Below are 15,014 nucleotides of genomic sequence, written 5' to 3' on the forward strand. Positions count from 1 at the left end.
CTGATCTGATGTCAGTTAACCTTGGTGGCAGGAATATTGTTTGGAGACTGCTCCTACAGTATCTTCCTCAAGATTAAGTTTCCCTACTTTTCTTTAGCAACACCTTTAACATTTTTGTAAGTCATAAAACATCACACTTAATCACCTACCCCATCTCCTCGAGACCTATTATCTTGTCATCAAGGGAAATTAGATTGCTTTACATGATTTATTCTGGACAAATCCATTTTGGCCACTGTTTAGCATCTTTTTATCTTCTGGGTGATTCCAAACAGATTATCTGCTCAAGTGCCTTTCCAGGAATTAAATTTAGCCTGACTGGTCTATAATTCCCTGGGTCTTTATGTGGTTTTTTGGAAAGACAGACACAAAGGTTTCTTCCCTCCCCCTACAATTCACTTATTTTTTATCCTTTAATTCTCAAAGCTCATAAGGGAAGACTCTAAGATTTCTTGAGTACTCCATAGTGAATTAATTGTGCCAGACAATTTGAAAACATCTGACTCATCTAAGCAGACTTGAACCTGTTCTTACTCCTCTTCAGTAGTTTTAATTATGCTAGTCTTCAGAACACAGTCAGCCTTTTTTTTAATGAATGCTGAGGAAGGAGAAAAAAAAAAACACATGAAACTGGCATGCCTCTATTAGTTTTGCCTCTCTGTCAATTAATGGGCCAACTCTTTCCCTTGTCTTGCCCTGATTAATTACTTAGAGAATGTTTTAACTACTCTATTGTTCAAACCATGCTTAAGGCACTTGGCCCATACTTTATTGAAATTTCTATGACCAAAATGTTGCTCAGAGTGAAACTCAGAAGATTTGTATGGTGCATAGTATGTGATCTTATCAGCTCTGGGGGCTTCAGTCACTTCTGTATCAGTAAGCATCTCCAATATTTTAAGCCACAGACTTACCAGATTTTGTCCCTCAATGTTCACACTGTTCAGACCATTGCTTATAGTAAATCAGAGAACAAAAGGAACACGATGAAATGAGATTTATTCTTTCTTTTAAGTGAACCACTGTCAGGATATAAGCCTCCTTCAAAATCATACACTGTGGCAAGTCAAAGAGTGTAAAGGAACCTTTGCTACAAAAAAAATGTGATTTTTTTTGCACTTGGGTGCAATGATCTTGGGTGTAAAAACCAGACAAGGGAAACCTTGGGTAGTTTTTACTACAGACAGTCAAATAAACGCCAGAAGGGAATTAAGTTTATTCAGTACAGCAAATGTGACCCAGTAAGACAAATCCAAACAAGACTGAAACAGTGGGTCTGTTTCTTTTTAATTAATTGCTATTAATGGAGGAACTAGCTCCTTGGAAGTCTGGTATTAGTAGCTCTCTTTATGTACTGGAAATTATGAAAATCTTACCTCAGAAAACCTTTGTACATCCTGGGTTAAAGTTCCTACTCTCTTCCACTGATAATATTTGAGTAATTTCAGAATTGCTGGATTCACTGCATTATCAGATGGCACTGTCCGGAAGAAATAAGGATATTTTTTCTTATCAGCCAACTCTGGGGTTGTTGCTGCAAATGAAAGCTGAAAAAAAAAATCAAACAACAAAAAGATGAAAGTCACCATAAGTCACCTAGCAGCCAGAAGAAAAACTTTACTCTTCTCAGTACAACAAGACACAATTTACACATTGTGGTCATGTAGATAATTTCCATCATTATACAGCCTGGAAGTCCTACCAGCATCATTCACTCATTTACTTTTAAAGGGATTTTTTAAATACCTTAGCTCTATAAACCACCTGCTACAAAATTAAACTAGGAAATCTTCAAAGTCAGCGGTGTAAAATCCTCTATTTGAGATCATGAATCTTACACATTGCGCAGAGCAAGAAGCTCTCAGGGAGTAAATCTCTGTGATGAATTCCCCAGCAACTTCCTTCTATGTTCTCTTCATAAAAGTTGAGAATACCTCCAAGGGGATTTTCTCAAACTCTTATATAACTTTAAATTAGAGGGTGAACCTCTAGTAGCACTTCTTCCTATCTTCAGGTAATAAAACAGCTCTAGGTAGCAAAAAACGAGAAAATAATTATGGCAGCCAAGGCTGCAGCTCAGAAGTTTACCTGGCTCCCTGTTTCCTTCCCTGAAGCAGCCCCCTGTGATCTGTGTTATCAAAGGGGACTCAGTGGCTAATTCTACACATCTGAAAACAGCAGAATTTGTACATGGTTTGAGAATGCTTATAATAAAAGACGAGAGGAAACCTTTTAACACACACACACACAAAACTCAAAACCCCAAACCAGAAAACTTCCCTGAATTCTTCTGCCCAAGTTAAATGGCAGCATATTTTTGTGAATTATTTTCAGGCAACGTTATGATGGCAATGCCTGCATATTCAGTTTTTGAAAATGCTCCTATTCCAAAGATACTTGAGGTCATTCACTCCAGTATTTTTTAGGTTGCTAGGAATGTGTTTCTCAAGCTTTTTTTCCAGCCATGCATAGCAGTTGAGGCGTTTTTTTAAAGTACTGATTTAATGCAAACTTGTTTGACGGTTGAAAAATAAGCTCCCTAATACAGTTATGTTAAGTCTTTCAAACTCAATAGAGGAACAGAAAATATAGGTGAATTCAAGTCTGTATAAGTACATCCAACCACAGTATTAAGTTCACACTTTCTTCCATCAAGAATTCTGTATATTTGGGCTAGATACCCTTTTTTGAAATTCAGAATAGACAAGTTTAATATGAAATAACAGTTCTAACCTTCTCCCAGTGTTTATAAAATCTAGATTTAGCCTGACAGAGACAGGACTCATTCTCTGTCTGATTTTAGACTCACAAAGAACATATTGCATTGCTATAGCTGCCTAAATATAGTTTGTTTTCCTAATTAAAATGCCTGAGATCCAAACAACTTAAAGTGTGCATAACTGGACAGTTTACACTATACCATTCCAAAATAGAAGATTCTTTCTCTTCACCAGGCAGCTGGTAGAGAATATTTTTTAAGACCTTGTACTACCATGTAATTCTAAGGTAAAACATTTTTAATGTAGCAACTGTTCTTTTATTAGATTTTATGAAAAAAGTACACTATGCAGTACTGTGAAATTGTCAACTTGATTTTCCAAAACCATATTGGTTGGCTCACTTAGAACTTCATAACATTTAGTAATCAGCAATGAGTTTGCGAAGAGCTGTTTTCAAGGGAAAAAGAATGAAGGTCTGCCAGGTAGACCTAGCCAGCTTTCTGTCTAGCCTTGTAATGCTGAACATCATGCATCCACTGCACAATGAAAGTGGAAATAAGGACCTGTACCTCTGACTGACAAAGAGAGAAAATTTGACTTTAGAAATCCAGCATGAAGAGGAATGCCTCTCAGCAGCCTGGCTGCTTGCAGCCTGGTGACTGCAAAGGACTTACTTTTCAAGTTATTATGGTTTTGGATCGAATGTAATTTGATTGATCCTTAAGAAAAAGAAGTAAAGAGCAATGCTGAAGTAACAGTAGTGACAAGCAACATCAGCAACGTTCAACTAAACCAGGTTCACAGATGGACGGTAAATTTTTCTCACCAGAAGTACAAAAATCCTTAGTAGTGAGGAGCATCTCTATAGAGGTGAGCTGGCTTTAGGATGAAGAACTGTGATATAAGCAAGGCAATTCAGATCCATCCTTTGACGTTTTAGTGACTTAAATAAAGAATCTAAATTAGTATCCTAATTGCCCAAATTTCCTTGGGAAACAATGAAGCAAAACCTTACCTCTCTTCATTGATTAAAGAAAGATGAAGAAGACTCATAACTTAGATTTCTCAGCCATGTAAAGTGAGATGAGATGAATCCAGGTTTATGTTTAATACTAATGACACCTGAATTACAAAAGACAATTGCTCTTCTTTTTTTATTTTTTGAAGAAAGGTTTTATTAAAATATAAAATGGGAAAATCTCATGCTCAAACAGTTCTTGGAATGTAGGATATGTTCAGAGGCCTTTCTTTAAGCATCACATATGCCATGGTTGCTCTCATTCTGCATCACTTTTTGTCATTTTAATAAGACACTCATGAGAGATGGACGAATAACCTGAAATAGTTATGTCAGTCCTTTCCCCTTCTTTCTCACAAAAGTTAAGTCATTGAAAATATTTAACTTCTCACAAAATCATCCCTATGAGAGTTTGGGGACATGCAATGAACGGAACCCAACAATCACCAGCACTCAATATTCTGTTTTGAGAGGGACAAGGAGGGAATAGGAAGAAGAAAAAGCTCATTATATTTTAAAAAGCAGTAACAAAAAGATCATGTTAATAAATAAATTGACACAATGTACTGGAAAAGTATGTGATATAGCATGGCTATGTAGAAATATCATGAAAATATTCATAACAAGAACTTCAATGTTTGTGATAAAACAAGTTAGACCACAACACAGTCCACCGACATATGCATTGAGATGGTACAGCCCTTGTTAACTGAACATAAATCCTCTGTATTTTAGGGCTAGAGTTGTTTATTCATGGCTGATTTGAAACTTGAATCTATTTGTTGTGGTTTAGGCCCAGCCGGTAAAAAACCGCCACACAGCTGCTCACTCACTGCTCCCCCCTGGCCCCGGTGGGATGATGAGGAGAAAATACAAAGAAACGCTCATGGGTTGGGACAAGGACAGGGAGGGATCTCTCACCACTTATGGTCATGGGCAAAAAGACAGGCTCAACTTGGGGAAGAAACAAAATCGATTTAATTTACTACCAATCAAATCAAAACAAGATAATGAGAAGTAAACCCCAAATCTTAAAATACCTTCCATCCACCCCTCCCTCCTTCCCGGCTCAACTCCGCTCCCAGTTTCTCTCCCTCCCCCCCCCAGCAGCACAGGGGGACGTGGAATGGGGGTTGGGGTCGGTTCCTCACACGTTGTTTCTGCCGCTCCTTCCTCCTCAGGGGGAGGACTCCTCACTCTTCCCCTGCTCCACTGTGGGGTCCCTCCCACAGGAGACAGTTCTCCATGAACTTCTCCAACCTGGGTCCTTCCCACAGGCTGCAGTCCTTCATGAACTTCCCCGGCGTGGATCCTTTCCACGGGCTGATCTTCAGTCACAGACTGCTCCAGTGCGGGCTTTCCTATGGAGTCACGGCCATCTTGGGGGGGCATCCAGCTCCCTGGGCTGGGGGGGGACAGCCTGCCGTCTCACCACGGGCTGCAGGGGCATCCCCTCCTCCCTCACTGACCTCGGTATCCACAGAGGGGTTCCTCTCACATCCCAATCCCTCGACTCACTGCAGGTTCCCCTTCTGAAATCTGTTCTCCCAGAGGCGCTACCGCCATCGCTGAGGGGCTCGGCCTGGGCCAGCAGCGGGGCTGACCTGGAGCCGGGGAAGCTTCTAGCAGCTTCTCACAGGAGCCGGCCCTGCAGCCCCTCCCCCGCTACCAAAACCCCACTGCACAAACCCAAAACACCATTGAAAGGCAAACTTTTCATAGTTTCTTCACTTCATTCTACAGGACTGAAAGCCATAGAGATCTGCTTCTGCTTTTTGTTACAGGAATTTCTTTTTATAACTTGTAGTTATTTAGTAAAAAATATCTGGATCAATGGCAATCCTACTGCTCATGTAACTCTGCAAACCACAAAAGTACTATTTTTTTTATTACTGTATTTTCAGAGCATACATATTCATGCATTGCTAAAAAAAATTTGTTATAGGTGTTACATAGCTGCCTCTCTGCGTACAGGAAGACTGAGAGATAAAGTTATAAGTGGGATTATAACTCAGCAATAAATGCCTCTGTGGTGTATGATGTCGTTCTTTCACAGAAAATTATTCTACATAACTGCTAAAGGTGATGGCCAAAAGCCAAACTTCAAGGGATGCAAGACAAGGAAAAAGTTTGTTTCAAATTGGTATAAAATGCAGGACACGGTGGACATATACCAGGTGATATATCATAACTGTGTGTGTGGTGTTTGTGTGTGTGTGCACACGCAAACAGGCTCTGTGCATATGTGTTTGTAGATCTAAAAAAAAAAAAAAAAAAAAAAAATAAAACATATATATAATATATATATCAGTTTGAATACTGTAAGAAAAACTGAAGTGATTTCTCAGGCTATCCCTGAGAAATCTTTCTTTAGAATATCTGCTTACAATTTGATACAATTTGTGCGCAACTGCTTCTGAAGTTAAAATGAGTGTATGTAGGGAAACATACAAAATCTATGACTCACAGATTTCAAAGATGAAACAGTTTAAGACTTTTAAATGGAAAATAAGGTAACTTTCACCATTCAAGTAAGAATATTAACTATAGTACAAAATGAGAACCGAATAGGGCAAGGTATTAAAAACCCAAATGCTTATTTCTTTATAAAAGCCATAATTTAGTAAAAGTTCTGCTGCCTTAATACCACAATGAAGTCTGATCAAATTTTAAAATGACTTTATCTAACAGCTAAAATGCAAGGTTTCTGACTTTTTAAATTATTCCTATTGCTTGTGTGATCACTTTATAAATGGATTATGGTTAACAGAGTTTCATCAGAATGCATTTTGTCTGCACATGTTAACGAAAACCAATAATGTTCATACACACAGTCAGTATGAAAGGAATCAGTGCAAAAGGACTTTCAAGTATGTCACCTGAAGTTCATTTACTCAGGCAATGTTGAGCTTACTGTGGTGTTCTCCATGTAATATACCACACAGACCACGTGAGAGCAAAAGCACAGCTAACTGGAGAGGTCCATCTAGGCTGGCCGCAAGCCAGTCTTTCAGATGAAATCCCAACCCCACTGAAGTCAGTGCCAAAAGTTCCACCAACTTCTGCAGAGCCCAGATCTCAAGGCTGTGATCTGCGTACCTGGAAATCAGATCTAGTTAGTGAGATGTAACTGCACCAGTATAATTGTAACTCTGTAGGTTGTCCTGACATTTTGCAGTATGCTTAGACGCAGATCTGTAGTCCTGCAGATTCTTCTGTTTGAAAGGTAAATACAGGGCTGGCTCAAGAGTGAGCTGAGCAGTTGTGCTTCCTTGCTAGCAATGGAGAAGCAGAGCAGAAACACAGCTAATGGCTTTATCTTAATTTTTTTAATAGAAAGGAAGCAACGAATAACAGTTCTGGAGTGGATCCAAAGCAAAATAATTCAGGAAACGGTGTGAAATAGAAAAACAACAAAACATTAAAGATGATACAGAAAGGACCTTATAGCACTATGTGTGTAAAAGAGTGTATTACGGTAAAGAGTTTTGAGGCCATAAAATGTAGGACATTTTTGTACTTCAAAAAAAAAAAAAAAAAAAAAAAAGGCTTGGAAATGATCCAAAATTGAAAAAGCCAGTGAGACAGATTTTACTTTCAGATTAAAAAAAAACACAGTTAAACATTATTCCACAGAAGTCAAGGAAATTTCTTTGGCTTCACACTCAGAAAGAAAGTAGAATTTGATAATGGAGAGGACAGGAGGGGAGACAATGTTACACAACTATTACGAGAAATGTTTCAGCCTAATATGACAGATGGCCAGGTTAGGGAATTTGAACTGTTGGACTTTGCTGAAAAACTGAAAAATATACAGAAGGATTTTGTTATGGAGGTCTTGGGGTCACGTATATGTTTTGGTAAATTAAATTTTCTCCAGAAAGATGATACTTTTTGAAACAGGAAAACATCAGTTTTGTTGAAAGTCCATACAGTTTCATGGAAGGCCTGTGATCAACACTAGATAGAGGCAGATGAAAAAAAAAAAGTTAAAGCGTAGAAAGGAACAATTCTGCAGAAGGGGAGTAAAAGCTAGCTCTATAACCGTATATTAAGCTGAAGTGAGGTGTGATAGATTAAACCAAGAACATCAACCTAAAGTGCTTTCAAGTTAAAGAGCAAGCATATTCTTTAAAAAGCAAGCATTACTTCAGAGGAAGTAACAGTGCATTTTCTTAAAGAAAGTCAGTACAGAAGCGGGAATGGTAAATTGATAAGCTCTGACATTTGTTTAAGAAAATGGGATGCCACAGTAATGCAATCAATGGGAAAGACTAGGAGTTGTGTAAGGGAGGATGGATATTAGAAAGCTGAAAGAAAATTGGAAACAACACTACGTACGGAGTGTATATATTCCATACAGAAGTCCAGAGCTTGGAAGCTGGAAGGCTGAGGCCATTCTGCTCTCCCAAGAACTGCAGAGGGAAGGGAAGCCACCAGAAATGGCAAGCCGTCTTCTGGTGTTTGGTCATTTTATTATCTCTAGGAACCATTTCTGTTTACATTTTGTCACTGTAATAATGTATAGAAATCTGGGAAAAATAAAAGAGCAGAACTATCCCTGGTGTAAACAGTCACCCTCATCTAAGGCAACAGGTCTGTTTAGGAGTCACATTTATTTAAGAGGACTGTGTTAGCTAAAGTAAACCAATAACAGAAACCCTTAGCAAAATTACTGTAGGTCCATAAAACCAGTTGGGCAGGAAACCACACTCCCCTCATAAAGCAGAGTGGCCTGTGGAGAGGAACAGCTAGAGGATCAGGAGCATCTCCCACCAAACCCCCCCCAGCAGCTCGAAGGAGGACCCTGACATCTGGCAGGAGGTGTCAGAGCATCCAGATTTGTCAATCCCAAACTGAGAATGAGGTGTCACTCTCACCACTTGCCTCTCGAAAGGGGAAGGCTGTGAAATAAAGCTACACGCTGTGTGCATGGAGTATTATACACTGGAGGGGGGAGGGAAAAAAAAAAAAAAGTGCCTTAGGTAACAGGGTAATCTCCCTTTAATAAAATGTCATCTGCTAAGACAACTGATTCATGTTTGCAAATGGGGAAAATCAGCTTATTGAGCACCAGAGAGATTAGCTTAATTTTCCTAGGCTTTTGCACTGTGGCTTGTACAAGTATTTTATTAATGATCCCTAGCAATTTAAATCTGCCCCTGTTGCCACAAAACTAGTCTTCATGGAAAGTATTTTATATATGGCAGATATCACCTGTATTTCCTGTACCTTTTCTAGACAGCTGAAATATGCTGATAGATCAACATTGCTAAATAGGATATAAACTGCTGATCCGGTCGATAGGTGATATCATTTATTATCATCATAACTAAAGATTGCATGTCATGGATGCTTAGATAGGAAGCAATATTTTCTGTGAAAAAGGAAAACGCAAATAATTATTTCCAAAAAGAAGGCAGAATGCCAGAAAGGTCCACAGAAAATACTTTTACAACGGTACAGGATTGCACATACGGAATCTTGTCATAGGAAAATAACAAGGATGAAACCCAGCAAGATGATAATTTGCAGCAATGTGTACTTGTGACACCACACACCATTCCTTTGTGTGCCTTGCCAGGAGCTCTAATGCTTTGACAAGCCTGTGCCAACAATAATAATACTTGAGTGTGGGCACGTGACGGCTTGATGGTCCCAGGAGCTAGAAAGGCCAGAATGGAAACTAATGAATAATGAAGAGTTAACCTGCTGCAACTCTTGAGACAGCATTAGATGATGTCACATAACAAGTGAAACAATATACTCTTAGCCCAGAGACAGAGAATAGATTGAAGTGTAACAATTAAATTGCATTTTTAATTGAACGGTGATTGATGTTTTGTAATAAATATTAAAAGACACAAAATATAAAGATTTAGGCTAAATGTTAACTCACTATTTAAAGATTAGCAGTAACCTTACTATACAAGACAACTTGCCCAGATGTGGAGTCAAACTACCACAGAACTCGATCTTACCTCTAGTCAAGTTATGAATAAATGTTAATATAATAACAGTACTTGAAAAAAGAAAATAGTGATATATAATGAAGAAGAAGAATAAACAGAACCTTAAGAAATACAAGGTAGTATGTAAAGTAGAAAAGTGATATGCTAGACTGCTCCTTCCCACCCCAATGCACAAAATGTATCATCCAATCAACTTTGATGGATGATTTAGAGAAAAAGTATGTGGAAATAACATTGCAAAGATGGTCACAAACACCTATATATTTAGAAAATATTTCAACATAAGAAGCTAAGTGCAGCAACTTCATTGACGGAGGCATTGCATAGGTCTTGAAAGCAGGTGAAAGCAACACACAGTAATAAAGATCAAGAAACAAAGATAACGTTCCTTGACAATTTGCCTGCACAGCTGCTGGTGATAAGAGTGTCTGTATACAGACAGTAAAGGAGCTGGTTCTGAACTGGACCTAGGAATCAAAGAATCAAAGTGGCCATCTTCCATACTAGCTATACGCTAATCCTGATCCCCAAACAGCTCAGGTGACACACTAACATAAGTTGAAAGAAGAAAGAATGGGGACTAAAGAAGAAAATATTAACAAGAAATTATGCTTTTCCAGCAGTGGTAAATCAGCTACATTTTTACCTGTCATAAATACTCTTAAATATCTACTTGAATGAAAGCTCTGGAGACTCCATCATACTTAGATTTTATGGGATTGGACAAACTTCAGTGCTATAACAAATAAACCAACAATCATTAAAAAATGTTCTGTATGGGCTTTCATTATGACAGTTGCAAGAGCAAAATAAAAGTCTGGGAGAATATCTATGATGGCTCACTAGCTGGTACATGGGCAGGATGCCTAATCCAAATGGGAACATGAAAATACACATTGTATTAAACACACTGGACAAGAATGGATCTCGTGGACGAACATCCCTTTCATCGTCCGTAACACATTACCCATCTGATTAGAGCTACTGTTCCTTTTAAAATCAGATGTTTTGCCAAATACTCCTGCCCAATATCATCTGCCATTACCTTCATTAATTCTGTGTCTGAAATTGCTTCCACTGACTGCCTTTTGGCACCTGGGAGTTTCCAGAAAAAGCACTTCCAGCTGGTCTCAAGGTTGGAAGGCACCCGCCTCCACGCTGATAGCATTCCAGTGAATTAATCCAATCACAATAAGACTGATATTCAGCTGCATGCTGCTCTGGAGACATTTCAGGAAGCAATTCTGGCTACTGAATGAATCAATATTTTTGAGGATAGAAACTGGTTTAGATAAAATAAAATCCATATGAGAAGTACTTTAGCTGAAAGATGCGTGCCTATAAGCTAATGGGAAAGAGCATTCAGTCCTGCTTGCTTCCCGCTTGGGTAGCCTGACCTACTCCCAACACAACTCGGTAGGAACTGCAGATGTCTGAATGCAAGAAGTCAGACCAGACGATCAAGTTTGGTCTTTTGGAGTTAAAATTTTCTACTCCCGTAAAGCCTGTGGGTTATGTTGAAGAATAGTGACTGAATTGATCCTCAGCTGAGGGGTTTTTTTTGTCTTCAAGGAATGGAGAGGATAAACACTAGCTGAAAATTGTAGCAGATCTACTGAAAAAAAAATGAAGAAAACAATCTAGACATTAGGCAGGCTTCACCTGCCTCTTGGGCTCAAAGATTAAAACTTCCACCCATCTGTTCATACCAGCCAGAGTCTACATTTCAAAACTTTGTTGAAAAAAAATAAGTTAAAGGAATTCCTAGAACAACATGTCAGGTAAACCGAAAACAGAATAGTTGTTAGTGTTCAGAACAGAAAAAAGTTACAGATCAAATCCAAGTCCAAGTAACGGGATCCACTGTAAGCTCTAATAAATACTGCCTAACAAACCTAATGCATTCACCTTACTTCTGAGATGTGCCAAGGAAGTATATCATGGAGTTATGGAGACTGTCCTTCAATTCAATGGTTAACAGTGCAACCAGTCAAGTTGATAGAGACTTTATGATTTACAGTTTCAGCCAGCTGAACATGAGGCAGAATCATCTCAGATTACCCCATCCAAAAGTCAAAATTCAGCATTAGGCTTGATTCTTTCACTATTAATGGAAAATAAACAACTGCTATCTCCTTTTCATTGCATATTTCTTCTGACCATTCATTTGAAAAGGTCTGTCACAGTTTGAAGCAGATCAAAAAAAAAAAAAAAAAAAAGCTACGGGAATAAATCTGGCAATCATTAACTGTTTTTTCTACTCTCCAGAAAATATTTTCAGCTCTATACTAGGCACAAATCATTTACACCTAACACAGGTGTTCTGCTTACTGCTAGAGGTTGACTAAAGCATTGAAATTAATTGGCAGCTCTACAGAAGCTGCTGCAAAATTTGTTTTCATTTCCAAACAGAATAAAAGACAAAATCTTTTGAGCATTTTCATAAATAGAACCGCACTGCGAATGAGGGTTGTATATCTTTGTCTGTCACACTCACTTGCTTAGCATTTGGCTACTGGCCTGGATTATACCAGAATTCAGCTTCAAATCCCTGCTCTGCTTCAGTGACAGCATTATTGTTTATCCCAAATCAAGCAGTCTCCTACACTCATACTCTCACTACCCAGCTTGCTTGTCTCTTGTCTGTAACAGGTTATCCTCAAAATTTAGTGAAAACCAACAACTTTGTAAAATATTTCACCTCTGATAAAACAGCCTATATTGCCATAATCCATTAAAAAAAAAATTCTTTCCAGACCTATTTGCAACAGCCTGTTCCTGGCTGGCTGCCCAAAACTATTATCATTCTATTAGTATTGTTTGTTTGTCAGACTTCATCCAGCTAACACATGTTAAAACTACAGCTGTTCTACATTTGGATTTTAAATAAGATATCTGGTTTATTATTTTTCCCCCTCTAAATGATGAAAAGGAGGGAAAAACTTCCCCAATACAAAGATACCTTAATGGTGCAATATGGAGGTGTCTTGTTCTTCTGAGCAAATGAACCTTGCACTCTATTGGAAATGGGGAGAAGGACCATTGGTGAGATTTAAGATGAGAATTCCCCAGGTCTTCTGTGGAGTGGACACCCTAATAAAGTCCCAATTCTGTCCTTCCCATCTTTTATTTCTTTTACTGGAAATATAGCATCTGAAGAAATAAAGCACATCATGTTAAATCATGATTTACTGAAATCCTTACAAAAATACTTTTTGCACAGCCCTGTATCATGAATTAGTGGTTTGTTTATTTCTTCATTCTCTGGTTTCAAACCTAAGCAAGAAATCCCAGATTTTTCAAGCCAAAACAGGTGACATCCTCGCTATGCAATGTAGTGACACATAAAGCTGTTTACTCTACTTGGAGTAGCACAGCTCAGAGATGCTTTATCAGGTCCTGGGAGCAATACCCCAGCACTAATTCTGCGCTCTGCCTGAGCTAATTTTCCTTTTCTTTCAGCTCTGTAACTTTTCTGATATCTCAGCGCTACATGCTGCAGTCACACCCCACCAGAAGTGTTTAGAGAGTGGTCTGACATCAGTCGCTTAGAACTGCATCATCTCTAATAATGGATAAAGAGGGGTTATGCTACAGAAATCAAAGGCTTGCTGGAGGGAAGATGATGAAATAAAAACTGATTAAAAAATCGGGGAACTTTCTTTGCCAACAGATGTTGCCAGCAAAATAAGTACTGCTTGCCCAGCAGCAAGGGCAACTTGGGTTACATTGCCACTAAAAACCTTCAGTAGAAATGCCAATCACAATTATGATTATAATATATTTGGCATTAAAATGTCAAATGTGTCGTTGATCCTCCTCTAAGAAATAACCAAGATCACACATACTTTATGGTTTTCTTTATCTGCAGTCAATACAGATTTTAACAAGATGCTCTAGCTAGAAAACTACATGTACAAAACTTTTCAGTAATATATGCAACTAGGAAATGTTGATGCAGATATATTCAGACAACCTAAATCACAAAAATATTTGTCAACTTAAAGCTGTATTCTGTGGTTTCTAATCTATAACTAGGAGTGGTTGTAAAAAAAGTCTTACGAAGCATTATAATCTATTTTTATAAAATAAAAAATGGCAAACAGTCTTGGTCTGAGTACAGTTACAAAACAAAAATTCCCTCTCGAATGCCACTGAGGAAGTGGAAGAAAGCATGAGCATTTCCTTGCAGTGCCGGTGCCTCCAGGACATCAGCTAATTGTTGCCTGAGTAACCCTCAATGTGTTATTCTCAATACCTATGCCTTGCAGGTCACTTCAGCAGTTACTATTAATTTAATAAGCGTTTCTTTATGTCTGCATTTGATTTTAAGTACAGTACTTGCCCCTGGTCTTAGAACGCATGCTGGGTAGAAAGCATTAACATTATCTACACCATTTAAGATTACGCACACTTCAATTAGATCTCTCAACCATTTTTCCTTAGTTGTTGCCATCATCCTACTTCCTGCAGGCTGAAAGCTGAATGTTTTCTCTAGACCTTGTTATCTTTTTTGTCACTTACTCCATAAAACTGTTCACTACAATCCCATCTATTCCTGAAAATAGTCCTCGTCAATCTGCTCTTCTTACAATATTTTCCATAACTTACATCCATCCAGGTGAGAAAAAACCTGAACTAAACCACTCCACATCCATATTTAGTACTAAACCCAACGTAGACTTACTTTTTCACATGCAAGGAATATCTTTGTGCTTGATCTTTGTCACAGAGCCAGGAAAGCGCTTAAGAATATAGCTTAATTTTAAATATTTCAACAGTTATATTGATTTGAGAGAAGGAACTCATATATGAAAACTCAATACATGCATTAGAGTTTGGTAGTGCTTATTAGTTTTGGAAGGCTGGTTTAAATATCATCTTCCTTAATTCAATCTTATGTAATTCATTATTTATTACTCACTTCTCATGTGCAGTGATTAAGTTGTAATTTTTAAAGTCATTTGCCTCTTCTCAACCCTCTCATTTGTGACCCAGTGTTTTCTGAATTGCCATTTATTTTTATACAACAGTTCTGACCAAATTGTTGTCATATTTGTCTTTTTTTTTTACCACATATCTTATGGCTTTGTCTACTTGGTCTTAGCAGTTTACTGGCTTTGGCATCTGTTATTCTGGATTCTTTTGGTCTTTTTCAAACACTGCTTTTTGACATATTCCCGCCAAATGTGAACACATCTACTATTTTTACTGCCTCTACATGGGACAAACACTTGATGGGACAAACAGCAGGGGAAATGTAAAGCATCATTGACAAAGGTGATCAGTGCGATTCCAGATCAG

General features: G+C 38.2%; 1 protein-coding gene across 1 annotated transcript in view; it reads right to left on the bottom strand.

The window, feature by feature from the left end:
• The window catches only part of GABBR2 (gamma-aminobutyric acid (GABA) B receptor, 2), a 383,598-nt gene that overhangs the window by 296,983 nt on the left and 71,601 nt on the right, over positions 1 to 15,014 (bottom strand). Inside the window, exon 3 of the mRNA XM_010583585.1 lies at positions 1,377 to 1,547. Within this exon, the coding sequence (XP_010581887.1) occupies positions 1,377 to 1,547 (171 nt within the window). The remainder of the gene's footprint in view (positions 1 to 1,376; positions 1,548 to 15,014) is intronic.

Source organism: Haliaeetus leucocephalus, unplaced genomic scaffold (assembly GCF_000737465.1).
Source record: "Haliaeetus leucocephalus isolate CR32 unplaced genomic scaffold, Haliaeetus_leucocephalus-4.0 Scaffold915, whole genome shotgun sequence".
Classification (NCBI taxonomy): Eukaryota; Metazoa; Chordata; class Aves; order Accipitriformes; family Accipitridae; genus Haliaeetus; species Haliaeetus leucocephalus.